Source organism: Eptatretus burgeri, chromosome 4, assembly GCF_056783735.1.
Source record: "Eptatretus burgeri isolate ZD-2024b chromosome 4, Ebu_testis_v1, whole genome shotgun sequence".
Lineage (NCBI taxonomy): Eukaryota > Metazoa > Chordata > Myxini > Myxiniformes > Myxinidae > Eptatretus > Eptatretus burgeri.
In genome coordinates, this window is record NC_140964.1 from 56878198 (window position 1) to 56898050 (window position 19853).

Sequence of the window (19853 nt, forward strand, 5' to 3'; positions counted from 1 at the left end):
TTGCTAACCATCCATTAATCTCTCCTTCACATTCTCCACTCACTTCAATCTTAGAACACAGGAAGATGAAATTTTTCACGACTTCCACATGATCATCTGGCAATCTGAACACACTGATCATCTCAGTTGACAGGAATTTAGTATTTTTTCGGTTTAAATAAAGAATTGTTTTTTTCACATTCCTTCTTCATGACCTGCAGCAATTTCCTCATCACCCCTTTACTTTCTGCCAACGGAGTGGTGTCGTCAGTGTGTCTTCGACCGTTGATACATCTTTCTCCAATCCTGTCTCCAACCTCTGCATCATCCTCGTAAGATTTTTCGTTAAAACTACTATAATCACTAGTAACGGGTGTCAATAACCATCCTTGCCCATGTTGTGGCACATCGGCCGAGGAGCTCCCTTTTTTATTTTTCCCCATCCTCATTTTTTCACCTTTATTCACTTTTGAATTTTTCTCCATCAGCGCTTGAGCAATTGGAATTAAACTTTCAACATAGGAGCGCCTACCCATGGAGAATTTTTGAAAAATGTTACGTGACGATAGGATGTAAAATGCACCCGTCGTTCCAAAACGTCGGTTTTGTGTCGGCATGAGTAGCAGGGTGTTTCACGTATCAAGAATATCAGGTCTCGACCTCGCTTCTTTCGGCCGAATACATTGATTGGTCAATTCCCTCCAATGATAATGGCATAACAACAACACGGGGGCTGGCAGGATGGCCCAGACTAGACGTACACACACTTGCCTCCAAGCTGTCTCGTCATGGTTCAATTCTCGGTCCTCCATTTAAACTGTCATTCCGGTGTCTCACAGGCAGGGCAAGGCATCAACGTGTGTGCCGTCCCTCAGATGAACGATTAACTGGGTGTCCCGTCTGCCGGCATTAGTTGGTGGACGTTAAAGATCCTACGGTATCATTCGCGAGGAGTAGGTGAACTATTATCGGCGCTATGAACAAATTCCAAATTCCTGTCCTAACCTACAGGGGGCATTGCATCAGTGACACAGCCACGACTCTTTCAGCCAATGATGCTACTCGCAGCCGCTTGCTACATAAAAAAAAAAACATCTTATCATGAGCACTTCAGGATCCAGTTTCATCAGATGGTCCCTTTATCAAAAAAACGAAGATGCTTAACATAGTGCAGAGGATCTTTGAGATCAAAACGAAGATTAATCAGTGATTCCAGACACAGACATCAAAACAATCAATTATTCAACTTAGTGCACAAATAATGTCTTCTGAAAGGGTCAAAAGTCCAAAACAAAATTTTCCAAAAGGACAATTCTCTTTTCTGCACTCTCGGTTTGGTTGTTCTCAGGAAGCGGTTTGCCCAAGTGCTGACCGGTCGTTGGACCACAGGGAACATTCAAGTACTCATTCAACACCTCAGGTTTCATTGCAAAACCAGTGGTCATGTCAAACTTGTCCTCAGACAGGAAATGGAGGGGTTTTTCATCCCACAACGTTTCAAGGCGCCGAGTCCAGTTTGATAACATTGCCACACGGGCGTCATTTGAAGCCGAAGCAAGCCCGTACGAGATGTGGGGTGCCAGCACTTGGAATCCACAGAAATGAAGGATCCCATGCTGGGAGAAAGAAAGAATGATGTAGGGAATATTGAAACCTGGCCAATCCCAAAATTAATCAAAATAGGCTCAATGAGGTCTAAGTATGAACATTTCAATGACAAAACCTGTTCATAAAAAAAGACTGAAGCATAACAAAAATGGTACACAAATGCTCGGCCTCAACGCAATCTCAAATCGTTTTGACAAATCTATATTTGGGAGTTTAATCACAGACCATTTGATTGGTGACCAGTATCAAGGGCCAAAGTACCTGGATCCCCCAGAGGACAACATTGATGTCTCCATTCATTCCCGTCGGCAGAAACATGCTTTCTGGGGCTCCGGTAGTGAATGATAACAAAGCTTTCTTCTTTTGGTCCTTTGAAATGCAAGGGAGGGAGGAGGGGATGTGAGGGCTCAGATATTAATGTATTTCAACTCACCTTATTTATACTTACGAGAACAGGACAAAAATGATGTGAGAATTCCGATTAAACCGGATTATGTATAATCCGGTTTTTCTAGGGTGTAGCACACACAAGTGCAGAACAGGAAGCAATGTCAGTTTGATGACAATCAATACGTATTCGGGATCAGTGCCACATTGCTGGGCATGTGAACTGTTTGAAATGTGGGGGGAACACGTTACCCGGATCTGCAAGTTATTCATACACAAGGATCCAATCCTTATATTTTGTCACTTTCCCTACCAATGGACACCCCGCACTCTAAAGTCGAAAGGAAAGGGGCACAATTTAACCTCCACCCCATCATGGGGTCGACAAAGCAGTTCGGCGACAGTTGAGTGGTTAAGATAAGACAATTAACCCATTACCTGGGAAACAAGTTATTCCAAAATGCCAATGACACAAGAGAAATTAACACCTCAACTTGAAAAATTACTCATTAAATATGATTCACCAACAGAAACTCATAAAAAATACCACGATAAAAAAAAAAAACAAGAATCTTTTTATTCTTGTGCTGGTTCAAAGAGCTCAGTAAAATGGGAGGTTCGATAAGGAATGTCTTCAGGTGTTGTATGCACCTGGCACTTAAAGAAAATAAGAGAGTGAAATGAGTTCAACAACTTATTTATTTATTATTCAAAACATTTGACTTGGTAAACTTACTATGGATTTTATGAAGATAATTTAAAGCTTATGAACAAAGTACAAGCTGTCCACAAAGTATTGTGCCGGTTTAAAAATTATATGACAACCAAACCAAAAGGAGATGCAATGATGCAGTTTTTTGGATTTTGTCACATAATTCATAAAGTGTCGTGTGTTCTTTAGTGCACCTCAACATGTACACCTTTTATGGCACCTAACACGTTTTAACAGCAAAGAAAATAAAATAATGATGATGATCGAGGCAGACCAGCCACGCTGCACCCACCCTGATGCCTACACACGCTCAGGTTCAATTTTTTGACTGCTTCCAAAAAATTATTATTTTCCTGTAGGTTTGGATTCATTTGAAGCAACTTTTACTTAACTTTCTCTCCGAGGAGTGTTTCTGTGTTTCAGGGTAGGACTGACAGAGACAGCATTATCCTATTATTATATTGTAGCATGGACGGCTCAACTGACGTTGAGCTCGTTCCGAATCCCGCAATGGAGGTCGAAGTCCCATGATGTCTCGAGCGGCTCAAACGAGGCGTTACAAATGAATGGTGGCGGCGAGCACGTGGGTCGTGAGGAGAGACACGAGGAAACTTAAGCTTTTGAACCCAACAGGTTTATTCCCCGAACCGCAATCAATGACAAAAAGAACCAGGGAGGATTTAATCACGACGGAGGAGACCAGGGCAGGTTGGGGTGGGGAAGAAAAGAAAAATACCGAATCGATAATAAATAAATAATTATATACAAATGTGTAGAATAAATCTAAACAACTCGGCGCCTCACTTCAGACTCAGTCACAGACGGGGAGGGGACAAAAACCAGGCGGGGGGGGGGGAATCAGCTTTTTGGAGCAGCGGGCCAAACAGATGTTGAGAAGGGATGAGGAGGTGAGCAGATGATGAGGAATCCAGACAATCAGATCAGCAGGAGGGTCAGACACAGGCCCCCGGGCAACAAACAGGCTTTTGGGCGGCGAACAGTGCCAGAGGCAGGCAGGACGACTTCCTCAAAGAAAGCTCTCCTATCACTCTTGCACACATGAACAACTCTCATCCGTGTTCCCACACTTCTTTGCCTTCTCCTCAGGCCAAGTTTCCCCTCAGCCGTCCCCAATGTTCGCTCTTCCAACTCTCCTGGAATCCTCTCTCCCCAACTGCCTCCAACGTTCTCTCTCCCCCAAATGGCTCCAACGTTCTCTCTCCCCAACTGCCTCCAACGTTCTCTCTCCCCCAAATGGCTCCAATGTTCTCTCTCCCCCCAATCGCCGATTTTGGCCCTTCCCTCTTCTTTTTTCTTCGCCACACTACGTCCCTATTTGGGAGGTGTCTGTCTCTCCGCCCCCTGGGAGACGATCCACCGCTCCGCCCCTTGGGAGGAGATCCACCGCTCCACCCCTCGGGAGGCGATCCACCGCTCCGCACTTCGGGAGGCGATCCACCACTCCGCCCCTCAAGAGGCGATCCACCGCTCCGCCCCTCGGGAGGCGATCCACCGCTCCGCCCCTCGGGAGGCGATCCACCGCTCCGCACCTCGGGAGGCGATCCACCGCTCCGCACCTCGGGAGGCGATCCACCGCTCCGCATCTCGGGAGGCGATCCACCGCTCCGCACCTCGGGAGGCGATCCACCGCTCCGCACCTCGGGAGGCGATCCACCGCTCCGCACCTCGGGAGGCGATCCACCGCTCCGCCCCTCGGGAGGCGATCCACCGCTCCGCCCCTCGGGAGGCGATCCACCGCTGCACACCTCGGGAGGGGATCCACCGCTCCACACCTCGGGAGGCGATCCACCGCTCCACACCTCGGGAGGCGATCCACCGCTCCACACCTCGGGAGGAGATCCACCGCTCCACACCTCGGGAGGCGATCCACCGCTCCGCACCTCGGGAGGCGATCCACCGCTCCACACCTCGGGAGGCGATCCACCGCTCCGCACCTCGGGAGGCGATCCACCGCTCCGCACCTCGGGAGGCGATCCACCGCTCCGCCCGTCTCTTTCGTGCCAAGCCTCCTGGCACCTCCCACCCCCCCAACCCCAGCAGAGGTTTACATATGAGTTTTTGCACACAATTTCCTTAACCATAATGCCGAAATAATTATTACCACCACCATCCCCTGTATGGTGTACAGGCAAAGAAGACAATGCTTAAGCTGACATTTCGCTACTTATACATCGAGATGGCTATCTACTTGCACACGGACCAAGCTGCACAATACATTCCTATCTGTTTATGGTAATATCTAACCCTCCACCCCCCCCCCTCACAATCAATGTAACAGTATGTATGTGTGTCTCCTCCATGACTCCAAAGCCACAAATGAAACATAGCAGCCTGAAACTTTGCATGCATACTAAGGGAACTCCAAGGAAGTGCATGAGTGAAAATTGGGTGTTTGGGTTAATTCAAACACCCCTTTTGAAGATAATCAACGGCCTTATTTAATTATCCTTTATCAAGGCTCATCCCTGATTACCTCGCTGGGGTCTTAATTCACCCTTGCTTTTGGCCTGCTCAACAATGCTGCAATGGTTTCTTAATGATAAAGTTTTTTTTTGTTTTTTTTTTCAATTTCCTTACTCATATTATCGAATGCCTGTTCATCATACCTACAAATTGCTGGGTACATTGCAATGCTTATAAACACCCGGAGACGTCAGCGTTTGTGGCTTTAATTTCCGCACATGTGATCACCCCGAGTATCTTTTCAACTAAGGAGAATTACAAAATGTAAGGTCCAGAATCGAACTTACAAGCAGGTCCGACTCCTCGGAAAGTTCATTTGTCCAATTCAGACATATTTGACATATTAGGCATCTCCGGGAGGTGTATGTTTAATATGTCGGTTCGGTGATTGTTAATCCCCTGCCAAGCAAGACGTTTATTATCAAACGCTTTGTTTGAGTGCTTGCTTGAGTGCTTAAGCCACTTGGCGAGTGCTCTCCAAGATGCTTGGTTGTTTGTTTTGGTAAAAGTACCCATGTTTTCAATCTAACATCAATTAGATGTATATTTCCACTTGTGTTCGGCCCTGCAGTGCCGTGCGGTTGGTGCCTCGGGAGGTGTCTCATCCGCTGAAAATGTGCAATTTTATTTTTACAGGACATCGATTTGTTTTCCCTTTTTGTGCGATCTCCTTTCAATATAATCCACCCCTCACTTCGACATCTATACATATATAACAGAGAGTTGGTGTCAAAGCCACCCAATGCTCGCCTGTTGATACATTTATCGTTTTTCAAAGACTAGTCTAATAATTTTTTTTTATAAAGCATTGCAGTGAAGTCTGATCCAAATAATTTTAAAGCAAGATATGTATTTGTATATTGTAATCAGTAAATAATAGTGTGGTAGATAAAAACATTAGAAAGGAAAAAACTTTAACGTTGATGTGCACAAAAAAGTTAAGTTCAAAACAGGTCAAAAATTAAAAACATTTGAAATTATTTTTTAATTTCAACTTCACGACATCAATAATATACCCCAAAGGAACCCCCATGCCAAATATCAGCATCCCAGTACACATATTAAATGAATGGCAAGCTTCTAAATAACTTGCACCAAAAACTTTAACGTTGATGTGCTACAAAAAGCTAAGTTCAAAACAGGTCAAAAATTAAAAAAATTGGAAATTATTTTTTATTTCAACTTCACTTCATCAATAATATACCCCAAAGGAACCTCCATGCCAAATATCAGCATCCTAGAACACATATTAAATGAATGGCAATCTTCTAAATAACTTGCACCATTAACTATAACGTTGATGTGCTACAAAAAAGTTAAGTTCAAAACAGGTCAAAAATTAAAAAAAAATTGAAATTCTTTTTTTAATTTCAACTTCACTGCATCAATAATATACCCCAAAGGAACCTCCATGCCAAATATCAGCATCCTAGTACACATATTAAATGAATGGGAAGCTTCTAAATAACTTGCACCAAAAACTTTAACGTTGATGTGCTACAAAAAAGTCAAGTTCAAAACAACTCAAAAATTAAAAAAATTTTGAAATTATTTTTTAATTTCAACTTCACTACATCAATAATATACCCCAAAGGAACCTCCATGCCAAATAGCAGCATCCCAGTACACATATTAAATGAATGGCAAGCTTCAAAATAACTTGCACCAAAAACTTTAACATTTTCACGCTGACGCTCACGCTCACGCCGGGGGTATCGCTATAGCTCTCTGTTCTTCAAACAGGCGAGTTAAAAACCAGAGAGTTGGTGTCAAAGCCACCCAATGTTCACCTGTTTATACATTTATCGTTTATAAAGTCTAGTCTAATGATATTTTTTATAAAGCATTGCAGTGAAGTCTGATCCAAATTATTTTAAAGCAATATATGTATTTATATATTGTAATCAGTAAACTACTACACATATTAAATGAATGGCAAGCGTCTAGGATAAACAGGCGAGCATTGGGTGGCTTTGACACCATCTTCGGTTGAAATTAAAAAAAAATTAAAATCATTTGTTAATTTCAACATCACTACACCAATAATATACCCCCCAAAGGAACCTCCATGCCAAATATCAGCATCCTAGTACACATATTAAATGAATGGCAAGCTTCTAAAAAATAACTTGCACCAAAAACTTTAACGTTGATGTGCTACAAAAAAGTTAAGTTCAAAACAGGTCAAAAATTTAAAACATTTGAAATTATTTTTTAATTTCAACTTCACTACATCAATAATATACCCCAAAGGAACCTCCATGCCAAATATCAGCATCCTAGTACACATTAAATGAATGGCAAGCTTCTAAATAACTTGCACCAAAAACTTTAACATTTTCACGCTCACGCTGACGCTGATGCTCACGCCGGGGGTATCGCTATAGCTCTCTGTTCTTCGAACAGGCGAGCTAACAATAACATCCATCCGACCAGGTGTTTGCCATGATCTATTTGTGAAGGCATAGAGTTTTGAACGACATTTTGTGTTCTGTGTACAGGCACTCCTCACTTAACGACTGTCCGGACATACGACCAGCTCTCCGACCAGTCGGTATTGTACGCTGTACGAGAACTTTGGTTGTGGAAGCGGCAGCGCGGCGTCTCAGCATCAAGCATCTCATCGCGCATCACCCTTTCTCAGTCTCAGTCTCGTTGGCGCAGTCGGTCGGTATTCACTACACTAGCGTTCGCAATCTCCAAGACTACATATTTCGTCCATAAATTTGTACTTTATTGTGTATCTGCATACTCGGAGTATCAGCAGTGAGGCGGCAAGCGCGGACGTAGAAGCAGCGGAAAAATTTGTTGACCAATTTGATTAAATCATCGAGAAAGGCGGCTACCGTCCGGAACAGATCTTAAATGTGGAAGAAACTGGACTTTTTTGGAAGAAAATGCCCAAAAGGTCCTACATACACAAAGAAGCTAAAACAATGCCCGGTTTCAAGACTTTCAAGGACAGGGTCACGTTGTTGCTGGGAGGAAATGTCGCTGGGTTCAAGTTAAAGCCTTTCCTCATCTGTCGCTCCGAGAAGCCACGTGCATTGAAGCAGGTTCGTAAGCACACGCTGCCCGTTTACTATCGTGCAAATAACAAGGCATGGATGAAGTTATCAAGTTGAAGTATTCTTTAGACCTTTTCTTTATTCAGAATAAATAAAAACGATTACCTGTATTTACAGTATGCAAACCTAAGCAATGTACAGGGTGTCCATAAAGTCTCTTTATAATTTATACCGTCTTGATGTGCTTCGTGCAACCAATGGTGGCCATATAAAGTGTATTAAATGAGGCAAAAAAAAACTTCCATATCTCCTCATTTTGTAATAATTTCCACAAGTTTATCTATTCATTTGGTTTTGTAATAAATTTTTTAAATTGTAAAGAGACTTTATGGACACCCTGCATATTAGAGCTGATTTCCTCTATTCTGTTTATTACAGTATACAGCACTATAAACATTAAAAAATATATCCTCGCTTATCAACCAATTCGCTTAACGACCGAGTCGTAGGAACGGAACTCGGTCGTTAAGTAAGGAATGCTGGTATATATATATATATCTTCTTCTTCTTCTTTCGGCTGCTCCCGTTAGGGGTCGCCACAGCGGATCATCCGTGTGATCCGCATAGTGATTTGGCACATGTTTTACGCCGGATGCCCTCCCTGACACAACCCTGGTCGCCTCTTACGACACAGTGATATGGTACACCTATTTTAACCGGGGTATACACCGGCCCAGTATACTGGTACTCATTTCGCCGACCCCGGAAGGATGACAGGCTGAGTCAACCCCCTGGTGTATTATTTCAGTGGCCCAACGGGGCTTGAACTCAGGACCTTTTGGATCCCAAGCCGCTGCCCTAACCACTGCGCCAACATATATATATATATATATATATATATATATATATATATATATATATATATATATATATATATATATATATATATATATATATATATATATATATATATATATATATATATATATATTGTTGCGAATTCACGCCCGCTGGCATGTGGACGGCCACGTAACTCGAATCGCGGCACGTCGCCCACCGGACGGACAATTCTGTCATGACCCTATCGGACCAACGCCGGGAGCTAGTCACGGGTGGGCCTTTCGACCTCACCGCAATCGTGCCAATCGGCCACCCACGTAGGATAGGGTTGTTCGCCAAACTCGACCTACCTAAGTAACCACGCGGATGGTAAACCGGGCGATCGTACCTCGCCACAGGTCGACTCCGGACACGAGCCGCTTGGGCGGCCCGTTCCGTACTATCGGGATAACCGAGCGGTGTTATCGTCGACCTGGACGGTTCAGATTAATTACTGGGATGTTGCACCCACTTGATGTTGTTACGTGAAGCAAGATGGAGGGTCAATAAAGAAAAGACGAAGCGAAACGGGCACAGTTCAACAAGCAAGCATTTTATTTCCCGGCACACGGAAAACATGTATATACAGCCATACAGAATCAAAATGCACATAAAGCAAATGTAAGAGCGAAAACCGACTACGCGCACACACGGCAACACTTATACAGTTTTACTTCACAGATGGCGCCAACACACATTTACACAAAAGCAAAGGAAAGAAGCCACCCTCACAGACAAGGAGGCAGACAGGCCCGTAGGCCAAATGTGCGCGTGACCTGGAGGAGCGGCCAGGTCCGCGAGACCGGGGAGGTCTTACCCGCGTCCTCGTGACGCGTTGGTGGGCAAGCCACAAATGTGGCCGCGCCGCTGTGCCCCGACTCCGTGCACTTTGGCGGGTTTCGTTGGCACCACGTTGGGGTGGGGTGGGAACGGGGCCCCCTTTTGCACTATCTCAGTGTGGGGTAAAGGGGGAATTGTTGATGCCCTGGGGGAGGGGAGTGGCTGGCTGGCTTGGGTCCCGCGACGAGACGAGCGATCCCCCACACCGCAACCTCGTCACCGACCGCCGTCCTTCCTGCCTCGGACCCGAGCTCCCTTGCTTGCAGTTCCACCGCGCGCACTCGACTCCACTCCGCCAACGCAACGCTCCTTGTCCCCCAAGAGCAACCTCTCGATGACACTCTCCAAGCAACTCCAAAACCCAACTCTCTTTATTCGCCTTGCGCTCGCCTTTTTATAGGTGGCAGGAGCAACCAATATGCAAATTTTAGGATCAGAACGCGATTGGAGGCGGGGCCACGCCGCCCCGCCGGTCAGCCATTGGTCGGGCAAAAATGGGCGTGAACCTCTCCTGATCCTAAAATTTGCATATACGGACTTCACATACACATGCTTGGAGGCAGGGCCAAGCCGCTCCGCGCTCGCCAATTGGACGGAGGAGAAGTGGGCGTGAAGCGTTTCTGATCCGAATTTCCCCTCGGAAAGGCCGCCATTCGCGCTCGCGGCTCGGTGCGTTTGGCACCAATCGCCAAACGGGCCCGAGACAGCCCGACGTTCAGTGTTCACAGGTGGTGCGGGAATGGCCGTGGAAGCGATGATGTGGGATTAATTTGTGAAGGTAAAGGCGAAGGTGGTGGAGGGTTGGCGTTGTGGTTGTTGTCTGCGGGTTGGAGCGTGGTTGTAGTTGGTGATGATGGTTGGAGTGGTGGTTAAGGTGGTTGTTGTGTGATGGCGGTTGAGACGTGGTTGGTTCAAAATAACGACAGAAAAGAAAAAACGACTAACTCAAAGCGTCGCAGCCCGGATGAATCACATAAATTCCCTCTATACAACGGGTTTGGGCTAACTACACATGTACCTATGAAGATATCTCACCTGAGGGCCCTTTATGGTGTAATGCGAATTTCCACAGCCGTAACAATATATATATATATATATATATATATATATATATATATATATATATATATATATATATATATATATAAAAATATATAGATATATATATACAGTATATATTTTTTTTCCATTGAATTTTGATAATTTCCCACTTGAATTCCTCTTTCAAAGAACTCTGTTTAAAGGTAAATATTTGTGTTTGTAGTTTTTATGTGTTTTATGCATGTTTATGTCACATTTGTGGGTGTGTAAATGTATATAAACTGTATTACCATAATGGAAGTGTGTGTGTGTGTGTGTGTGTGTGTGTGTGTGTGTGTGTGTGTGTGTGTGTGTGTGTGTGTGTGTGTGTGTGTGTGTGTGTGTGTGTGTGTGTGTGTGTGTGTGTGTGTGTGTGTGTGTGTGTGTGTGTGTGTGTGTGTGTGTGTGTGTGTGCATATGGGGTTTCAGAATGTGGAATGGAGTCCTCCCAGTGTGGGCCTCATTTCGGTAAAGGGTCGCGATTCATGGACTGAGCGGTGAAGTTTTCTGTTCTCAACGTTTTGTGCCGAGGGATCTCTTCAGGATCGTCGATGAGCCCCGGACAGCATCCAACTGTAGTTTGTTTGTAATAATATTCCCAGGGATGGTTATCAATATCTCTGTGAGGTTCTTTGTCATCATTCCCATAGCTCCAACTATCACTGGTCCAACTTTGGCATTCTTCATCTTCCAGGATCTTTTTACTTCATTCTTGATGTCTTGGTATTTGGTCATTTTCTTGATTTCTGCATCGTTTAGTCCAAAATCACTGTTGTCAACACCTCACTTAGCAATGCCTTCTTCTCTCTTTTTTTTTGTACCGAAGTATGATATCTGGTCGCAATGCTTTGATTTTAATGTTCACGCTCCATGGGATCATTAGGTCGTACGTGAGTGGTACTTCCATGTTTTCAGTGATTGCTTTTGGTTAATGTTCCCACAAATTTTCTGGAACTGGAATATCAAAGTTTTTGCAGATGTGCCAGCGGATCACTTTACAAACCCTGTTGTGTCGTCGTGTGTAGAGCTGTTCTGACATGTTTTTTTTTTTTTTTTGCTAGATCATTAAGCATCACGCATCATTCTCTTTGCTAATGCCACCTCCACCCCTCGCGTGTCTTTTTTTTCCTCCTCCCCACATCCTTCTCTCTCTCTCTGAACCCATCTCACTTCCCTCTCCTAATAAAATGCAGCACTCTCCTCCCATGCCTCTGTCACTCTCTCGCTGTCAATGTGTGTGTGTGTCTGTCTATCTCTCTCTCACCCACCCCCTCCTCACACCCCTCCCTCCAGCAGTGTATAGCACTGTTTGGTGAGGTATCGCTCTACCACCTCCCTTTTTCACTGTCCTCTCCTTTCCTACCTCCCTCTTCTTCATCCTCTCTGCCTCCCTCCCCCTCTCTCCCTACACCTCCTCTCTCTCTCCCTCCCCTTCCCCCCCCCTCCCAACTTATTGTCCCCATCAGCTAGTAATACAATCATATTCCAGTCTGACACTGGATATACTCAGGCAGTATTTAAAGTCCATTGAGGTACCTGACAGTGACACTGTATAATCACTCTTTAAAGTTCTGGTAGCAAACGCACAGTAATTGAGACATGTTAACCGAAAGCAGAACAAACACAATCAAATGAGGGCTGACGAGGAGATGCAGAGTGAAGACTTTGCTCGATTGATGAGCGTATAGTCACAAGGAAGGAGAGGATTACAATTGGTGCTTGATCAGACTGTTTGCAGCAGGATAATCTGCTCAAAGCTGCACAATGGCACTGCTCACAAAGCAGGTGTGAAGTGCCAAGGACTTCAAAAGGACACAAAGCTCCCATTTCATCACTCAGAGCCCATTGTGCAGGAGCACCTCCATGGTTACATTGTTCCAGTACTGGTAGGGCTGCTCATTGAATGCAAAGGCTGCAGACCAATGGGTGTCCAGACCCCAACTCTGCAGCGGACCTGTGCAGGCCACTCGACACATGGTCGATTCACCAATGGCACGTTTCAGACTTGCCAACTACGTAGGGGTATTTGTTGTTTTTTTCTTACATCTGCGTTACAAATACTGGACTCACATCTGGGTTAGTAGGGCACATGGAAGGTTGCTTCGCAAAGTATGTCGTACCTCAAATGAATGTTAAGCTGGATGTCCCATCTGCTAGCATTCGTTTTTGGACTTGAAAGATTCCATGCTCTTTCACAAAGAGGAGGTGAGTTAGCAGCAGCACCCTGATGAAATGACAGAAATTTCTGCCAAAATTAGCTCCAGTTGAACAGCCGATGAAGATCAAGGTATGCAGAGGTGTCAGGCTTGCCAACTTCCAGAGGTACGTTGGTTTTTCTTTTGTCTGGTTTCCAAATACTGGACTCGTGTCTGGGTTTGTAGTGCAACAATAACTTGTCCAATTGTGGCCATTTCTCTTGAGGAGCAATTTCTCCAGTAATTCCAATGTATGACTGAAATCAAAATCCATCTGTGCTGCCACTACCAAAGCAAAGAACATCTTGGAACAAGCTCACGAATGTAGTGCTAATTAAAGCTTAATGGGTTAAGAAAAATGTTGAAATTTATGGATCAAAACACAAACTGTGAAGATGAACAGAAACCTTTCGATAACTCTTGTCATTGGTGTAAGATGAACAAAAAAAAAACAAACAAACTGAAGCGTTACCATTTAAAAAAAAAAGCAAAGACGTTCTCATTGTGTCAGTTAACGGTGAACGGTGCTTACAGCAAACGGAGCATTTTCATAGCATCCTGGGAACGTGTAGGCGAAGCCATAGGTGAGGACACGATCCATCCAACCCTTGAGGATGGCAGGCATGCTGAACCAGTACATGGGGAACTACAGAAGACATAAATGGTTACTGCGAAGTCATGCACAATTGATCAGACTGCTTGTCACCTTGATTACATCTGCTTATAGAGAGCATGGAAGTGGTACTTGTTCGAGTCTCCCCCCCCCACTCCCCAACCTGGAATATGACCAGATCAGCATCAGAAAGTTTCTCCTGCTCTTCAACAATGTCTTGGCTGAGTCTGCCCTCCGTCCAAGCCTTTCCCGCCTCTTCTCCGTACTTGAAGTAATCACCGCTGCTCTCACCTGCGCACGTGGCACAGAGCCAAACGATAATCCTCATTAACACAGCAGTACAAAAACTTTTGAATGAACTACTACTGGTCGACCAGTCAGATCTTAAAGAAAATTGTCTTCATTGGTTAGGTGCTTCTTATAAATCGGCTTTTCATGATAATTATGGATGTGCCGAATGGCACAACCAAAACACGGCTGCGTTGAGACGGGTGATGCTTGTAGCAAGTTGGAGACAATCAACTTGTAATGTAATAACATTAATGACAGTGTTTAACATTTAATTTTTTTTTTACTGAAAATAATTCCACACAAAAATGAAGCCAATCCTCTTAACCAGAACAATACTGAAAGTGCCACAAACTTTCACACGTACCTAGAAAGTCTTCCTTTGTGGATGTCGCCTTGAAATCCATAGCATAAAGATCTGAGACTTGGACGCTGCAGCCATTCTGAGTAAGCGCACGTACTGCGGTATCCTTGAGAGCACCATTGAATGACTTGGGTTCTTGATGGGCGTACACAACTAGGACCTTTCGGGCTGCACACAATGATGAAATTTTGTATGAGTAAAAGAAAAAATAAAAGAAAAACATTCACGTGTACCAACATCAAATTGATCTGCGAGCCGATCCCGGATCTGACATTAATCTGTTTCTCTGTGCATCGACTGTATTCAGCTGGTCGATGAGTCAGTTAATAAAATACACCTTGTTTTTGTTTTTTTTTAACCAAGTGGATCTCTTATCTGAGACAGGCTTCCGAAAGATGCAAAAATAATAGACAAACTGTACAAGCTTTCATGTTGGGTCACAAGCCATACATGTTACGTTCGTAATCCTTTTGAGTGGGACAAATCGATCGATGAACACATTGATCATATTAATATATAATTTCAATATAATTTTTTTTCAATAATCTCAATAAATAAACAATATAATTTCATATTAACACCGAAAAGACCGCACACATTCCATGATGTAATCCTTCGTTGTGCTTGGTGTTGCCAATACCCAATGTGGAGTATAATAGGAGTCCATACTTGAGACCAAGTCCTATGTTGCTGAGAAGGCATTCTGGAAAGGCTGTTACTGCCACAGGATACTGCAGGACTTCAGATTTAAAGTTACAAGTCAGAAAAAAAACATTCTAAAACGACAAGGGCACTCGGTAGAACGCATATCTTACACCTGATCTTCACAAAAATCAAAACATTTTGTCCTTGTCACACACCCAACCTGTCCACCAAGTTTCATCCGAATCCGTCCATAACTTTTTGAGATATCATGCTATATATCGTTTTTGACCCCATTTCACAATGGTGAAGAATCACTTTAAAAAAAAAACCCAGTAGTCGGATCCAGATCCTCACCAAAATCAAATCAGTTGGTCCCTGTGACTTGTCTAACGTCGAACATGTCCACCAAGTTTCATCTGAATCTGTCCACAACTTTTTGATATCCTGCACACAAACTCTGTTCCCCACTATTTTGTGCTTCCCTCTTCCTGCCCCTCTTATCTCCTGCCTTGTTGAATGTACTATGTGTTAGCTCTTACACGAACCTCGTCATGGTATCCAAAAAAAGCAAACAAACAAGAAAGATGTCGGGCATTGCACGATACTTCCGAAATCTAGAAAACAAATTTGATCTCAAAAATAATTGGTGGTTGAATTCAATGACCAAATATGCAGCTCCTCTTCAAATTTCAAGTCAATCAGATGAAAATTGACAATATAAAAAAGTTGGCCTATGTTGACCTTTTGGTCGTTGTTGACCTCAAAAATAATTTTCTGGTTGAATTCAGTGACCTGTAATATAAATTATGTTCAAATTTCAAGTCAAACGGATGAAAATTGAGGGTTTTAGAAAAACCGTCTAAATAGTTGACCTTTGACCCATGTTGACCTTTTGGTCTATGTTGACCTAAAACATAATAGGTGTTTGAATTAAATGACCAAATATGCAACTCTTCTTCAAATTTCAAGTCAGTTGGATGAAACTTGACAATTTTACAAAATTTGGCCCTCTGGTGACCTTTTGGCCAAAGCTGACCTCAAAAACAATTGGTGGTTGAATTCAGTGACCCTGATATGCAAATCTCGACAGTGTCCTCTTTTTTGGAGTATCCCTCTCCAGGGTGTCCTCTTTTTTGGAGTGTCCCTCTCCAGAGTGTCCTCTTTTTTGGAGTATCCCTCTCCAGGGTGTCCTCTTTTTTGGAGTATCCCTCTCCAGGGTGTCCTCTTTTTTGGAGTGTCCCTCTCCAGAGTGTCCTCTTTTTGAAAGTTGAAAGAGGTAACCCTTTTTAAAGTGATTCTTCACCATTAAGAGATGGGGTCAAAAACGAGATAAGGCATGATATCTCAAAAGGGTTGTGGACGAGTTATGACAAAACTAGGTGGACGAGTTGAGGAGGTGACAAGAACAAGCCGATTCGATTTTGGTTCAGGTCCGAATCCAGCAGCTCCAGCCGATCAATGAGATACAAAACGTAATCCGTTCCAGCCTGGTGGAGGTATGTGTTCTACCGAGTTATCGATAATTTAATTTAACTCGTAAAACCGTAAATATAGCCAATCTCATTTATATTATTTAATTACGTGGGTAGTTGGCCTATTATTTATTTTTCCTCACGGTTCTCTGGTTTATGTCCTGTTTCTCAGCTCGACCGGGCACAGACCGACTGCACATCTCAGCTCCCGTTCCTCGCTCCCCCCGTCGATGAATCAGCCTTGCAGAGGCTCAGATTCTCTCCCACTCTTTCCTCCAGGGCTTTGAGCTGGCATTCCACCACCAAGTCATGTCATTCATTCATGTCATTCCTTCATGTCATTCCATTCATTCATGTCATTCCTTCATGTCATTCCATTCATTCATGTCATTCCATTCATTCATGTCATTCCTTCATGTCATTCCATTCATTCATGTCATTCCTTCATGTCATTCCATTCATTATGTCATTCCATTCATTATGTCATTCCTTCATGTCATTCCATTCATTCATGTCATTCCATTCATGTCATTCCTTCATGTCATTCCTTCATGTCATTCATCCATTCATTCATGTCATTCCATTCATTCATGTCATTCCATTCATGTCATTCCTTCATGTCATTCCATTCATTATGTCATTCCTTCATGTCATTCCATTCATTCATGTCATTCCATTCATTCATGTCATTCCTTTTTGTCATTCCATTCATTAATGTCATTCATTCATATCATTTCTTTTTGTCATTCCATTCATTAATGTCATTCATTAATGTCATTTCATTCATGTCATTCCATTCATACATGGCATTCATTCATGTGATTCCATCATGTCATTCATTCATGTCATTCAATCATGTCATTCATTCAATGTCATTCATGTCATTTCATTCATTTCATGTCATTCATTCATTTCAAGTCAAACATGTCATTAAATAAGTAAATAAATCCCGATCCCCACCCGTGATATTTTAACCCCTATTGAACCCTCAAACTTGTACGTTACTGTGCTTCGTCCTCTTCTCTTCTCATTGTTTTCTCTTCCTTTTTGTAACTGTGGATCCAAAGCCAAGTCCGTTGCCTTTTTCTTCGATTTCTATTAACCCCCCTCACTCTTCCCCAAGCAGATCTTCTCTAGATATTAATTAAATAACAAAAAATATACAAACCCATTGTTGTTGTTTGACCAAAGTGAGTATGTACACACAGACGTTTCTATTTCATTGTCACGTTCTGCCTTTAAATTGTTTTTTTTTTTTTTAAGCAACGGCTAATATATTAACAATAGTATATTTATAGTTTTCGTGCGGTGTATCAACGTCGCACCGTCTTTCCGAGTTTGTTTCCTCATAAACATGTACAACTATAGTAGTGGAATTTACATTCAGCCATTAAACAAGATATTATCCCGTTCCCTTCGAGTAGATGATAAATTAATCGACGAGTAAAAGAAAAACCGACCATCAGGAGCACGTGCCTCACCGGACATGCTTGGTCGACAGGTAAAGTACGACTGTACTCGGAATGAAAAAGACGTTCAAATCAAGAGAAAAACACTGAAAATCGATTGTTTACATTTGAGCGAAACGTACGACGTTATTTGATTATGAAACGCTTGGACAAGTTAAATATTTTTATAATCTTTAATCTCTTCAATTTACCTCACTCGCTTGGGCGGCGTAATTACGTCATTTCCGCCACGTCAGGGGTGTGCTCCTTGTGGACTGTCGTGCTCGGCAAGCGGCTTAAGCACCCAAGTAAGCACTTCATCGAAATAGTTGATAAGGAACGGTTGACTTGACAAGCGTTAGCAAGCTTATTGGTAATGGAACTCCTGGAGTGAGCATTTTAAGAATGGATGCGCACATCTCTTCCTCTCCTCTTCATATTCCTAATCTTCTTCTTCTTTTAATCTCTTCTTCAACGGATACAATTATTATTCCCGCCGTCTTGGGAGAAGTTTTTTTTTTCCCAAACCAAGTGTCAAATGGGCGGTCTCATTGGTTTAAAGTCACACATTACGTCACGTCTTACGTCATTACGTCCCGTCTTACGTCATTACGTCCCGTCCTGATTCGCTCTGATCGAATCATGGATTCGAATGCACTATTTTGTAGTTGCTTGTAAGGAGAATGTTTCTGCACACAATTACTCCGCACTTTCGTTATATTAAGTTTAGTCGTTACCTCTGCCACCGAAGGTGAAGGAGGTTATGTTTTCACCTCTTTCTGTTTGTGTACAGGATATCTCAAAAAGTTGTGGACGGATTCAGATGAAATTTTGTGGACACGTTGGGTGTGTGACAAGGACGAACTGATTCGATTTTGGTGAACATCCGAATCCTGATCTGGATACGAGAATTATTTAATTTTAAAGTGATTCTTCACCATTGATCGGTCCAAAAATATGTAGCATGATATCTCAAAAAAGTTATAGACAGATTCGGATGAAACTTGGTGGACAGGTTGGGTGTGTCGCAAAGATGAATTGATTTGATTTTGGTGAAGATCCGAATCCGGATCTGGATATGAGGATTATTTAATTTTAAAAAGTGATTCTTCACCATTGAGAGATGGCGCTATAAACGATATGGAGCACGATATCTCAAAATGTAATGGGCCTGATATTGTTGTGGAGCCAGGCGTCGGTTGTGAGCACAACCGCTAGGTGGAGCAGTAGGGTCAACCCAACCGAACACCCGGAATCTAGATCGTCACCCTCGGATAACTCCGAAAGGTACGGGTCCCTTACAGGACCGTGAATCGTCAATAAATCAACCACGTGGTACAGGGTTATTTACCAAACTTCAAAATACCTAGAGGTCCACGTGGCGAGCTACCGAGGAATTCACACCCTCAACGGAACTTGAACGGGACGAGTGGTTTCCGTGCTCGACCCGTGTGTAACCCGAGCATTTTCAAATGGCCAATCAGGCAGATTTGATTAGAATCCCCAGGAGAACAAATGTGCCAAATTTGATGCTTGTATCATCATTTGCACGATTCCTCTCAAAAATTGCTGTTATCTGCCCCACTACCAGGTTAAGCTAGTATTAAGGATAACCATGGAGATTGTTAAACACACAGTTCCATCATCTCGGTTTCGTTGATTACATTTTTACTTTGTGTCCCCATCCACATTATTTATTTAACCTGTTGCTTTTAAAACGAATACTGCGTATTTGAGTCATGATTCCATCCTCCTGCATAACTAATCCCCCCCCCCCCCCATTAAGCCAACCGACTGCGCTGAAACAGCCACACAGTTAAATGAATTAAACTGCATTGTTGTGGATTATCC

The 19853-nt window shown here is 43.2% G+C and overlaps 1 protein-coding gene across 6 annotated transcripts; it reads right to left on the reverse strand.

Annotated features, from left to right (window-relative positions):
- Nucleotides 1-1095: 1095 nt before the first annotated feature.
- Nucleotides 1096-18239, reverse strand: LOC147028107 (ribosyldihydronicotinamide dehydrogenase [quinone]-like). 6 transcript variants are annotated; one of them, XM_085878193.1, is made up of 6 exons: nucleotides 18215-18239; nucleotides 14441-14605; nucleotides 13949-14076; nucleotides 13705-13818; nucleotides 1849-1956; nucleotides 1096-1595 (listed from the first exon to the last, which is right to left on the reverse strand). In XM_085878193.1, the coding sequence occupies exons 2-6, from the start codon at nucleotides 14478-14480 to the stop codon at nucleotides 1257-1259; spliced, it is 729 nt and encodes a 242-aa protein (XP_085734319.1). In that variant the 5' UTR covers nucleotides 14481-14605; nucleotides 18215-18239; the 3' UTR covers nucleotides 1096-1256. The 6 variants fall into 6 exon arrangements, with proteins under 6 accessions (XP_085734319.1, XP_085734314.1, XP_085734313.1 ...); XM_085878188.1 differs by lacking the exon at nucleotides 18215-18239 and adding an exon at nucleotides 18036-18186; XM_085878187.1 differs by lacking the exon at nucleotides 18215-18239 and adding an exon at nucleotides 18015-18169.
- Nucleotides 18240-19853: the final 1614 nt, after the last annotated feature.

Coding starts and splice junctions, on each gene's coding strand:
- LOC147028107 (XM_085878187.1), bottom strand. CDS start 18,042: ATGTCCGGTGAGGCACGTGCTCCTGATG. Junction 14,606..18,014: donor TGAGGCACGTGCTCCTGATG/GTCGGTTTTTCT, acceptor CATTGTGTGCAG/CCCGAAAGGTCCTAGTTGTG. Junction 1,957..13,704: donor ATGAAAATGCTCCGTTTGCT/GTAAGCACCGTT, acceptor TGCATTTCAAAG/GACCAAAAGAAGAAAGCTTT.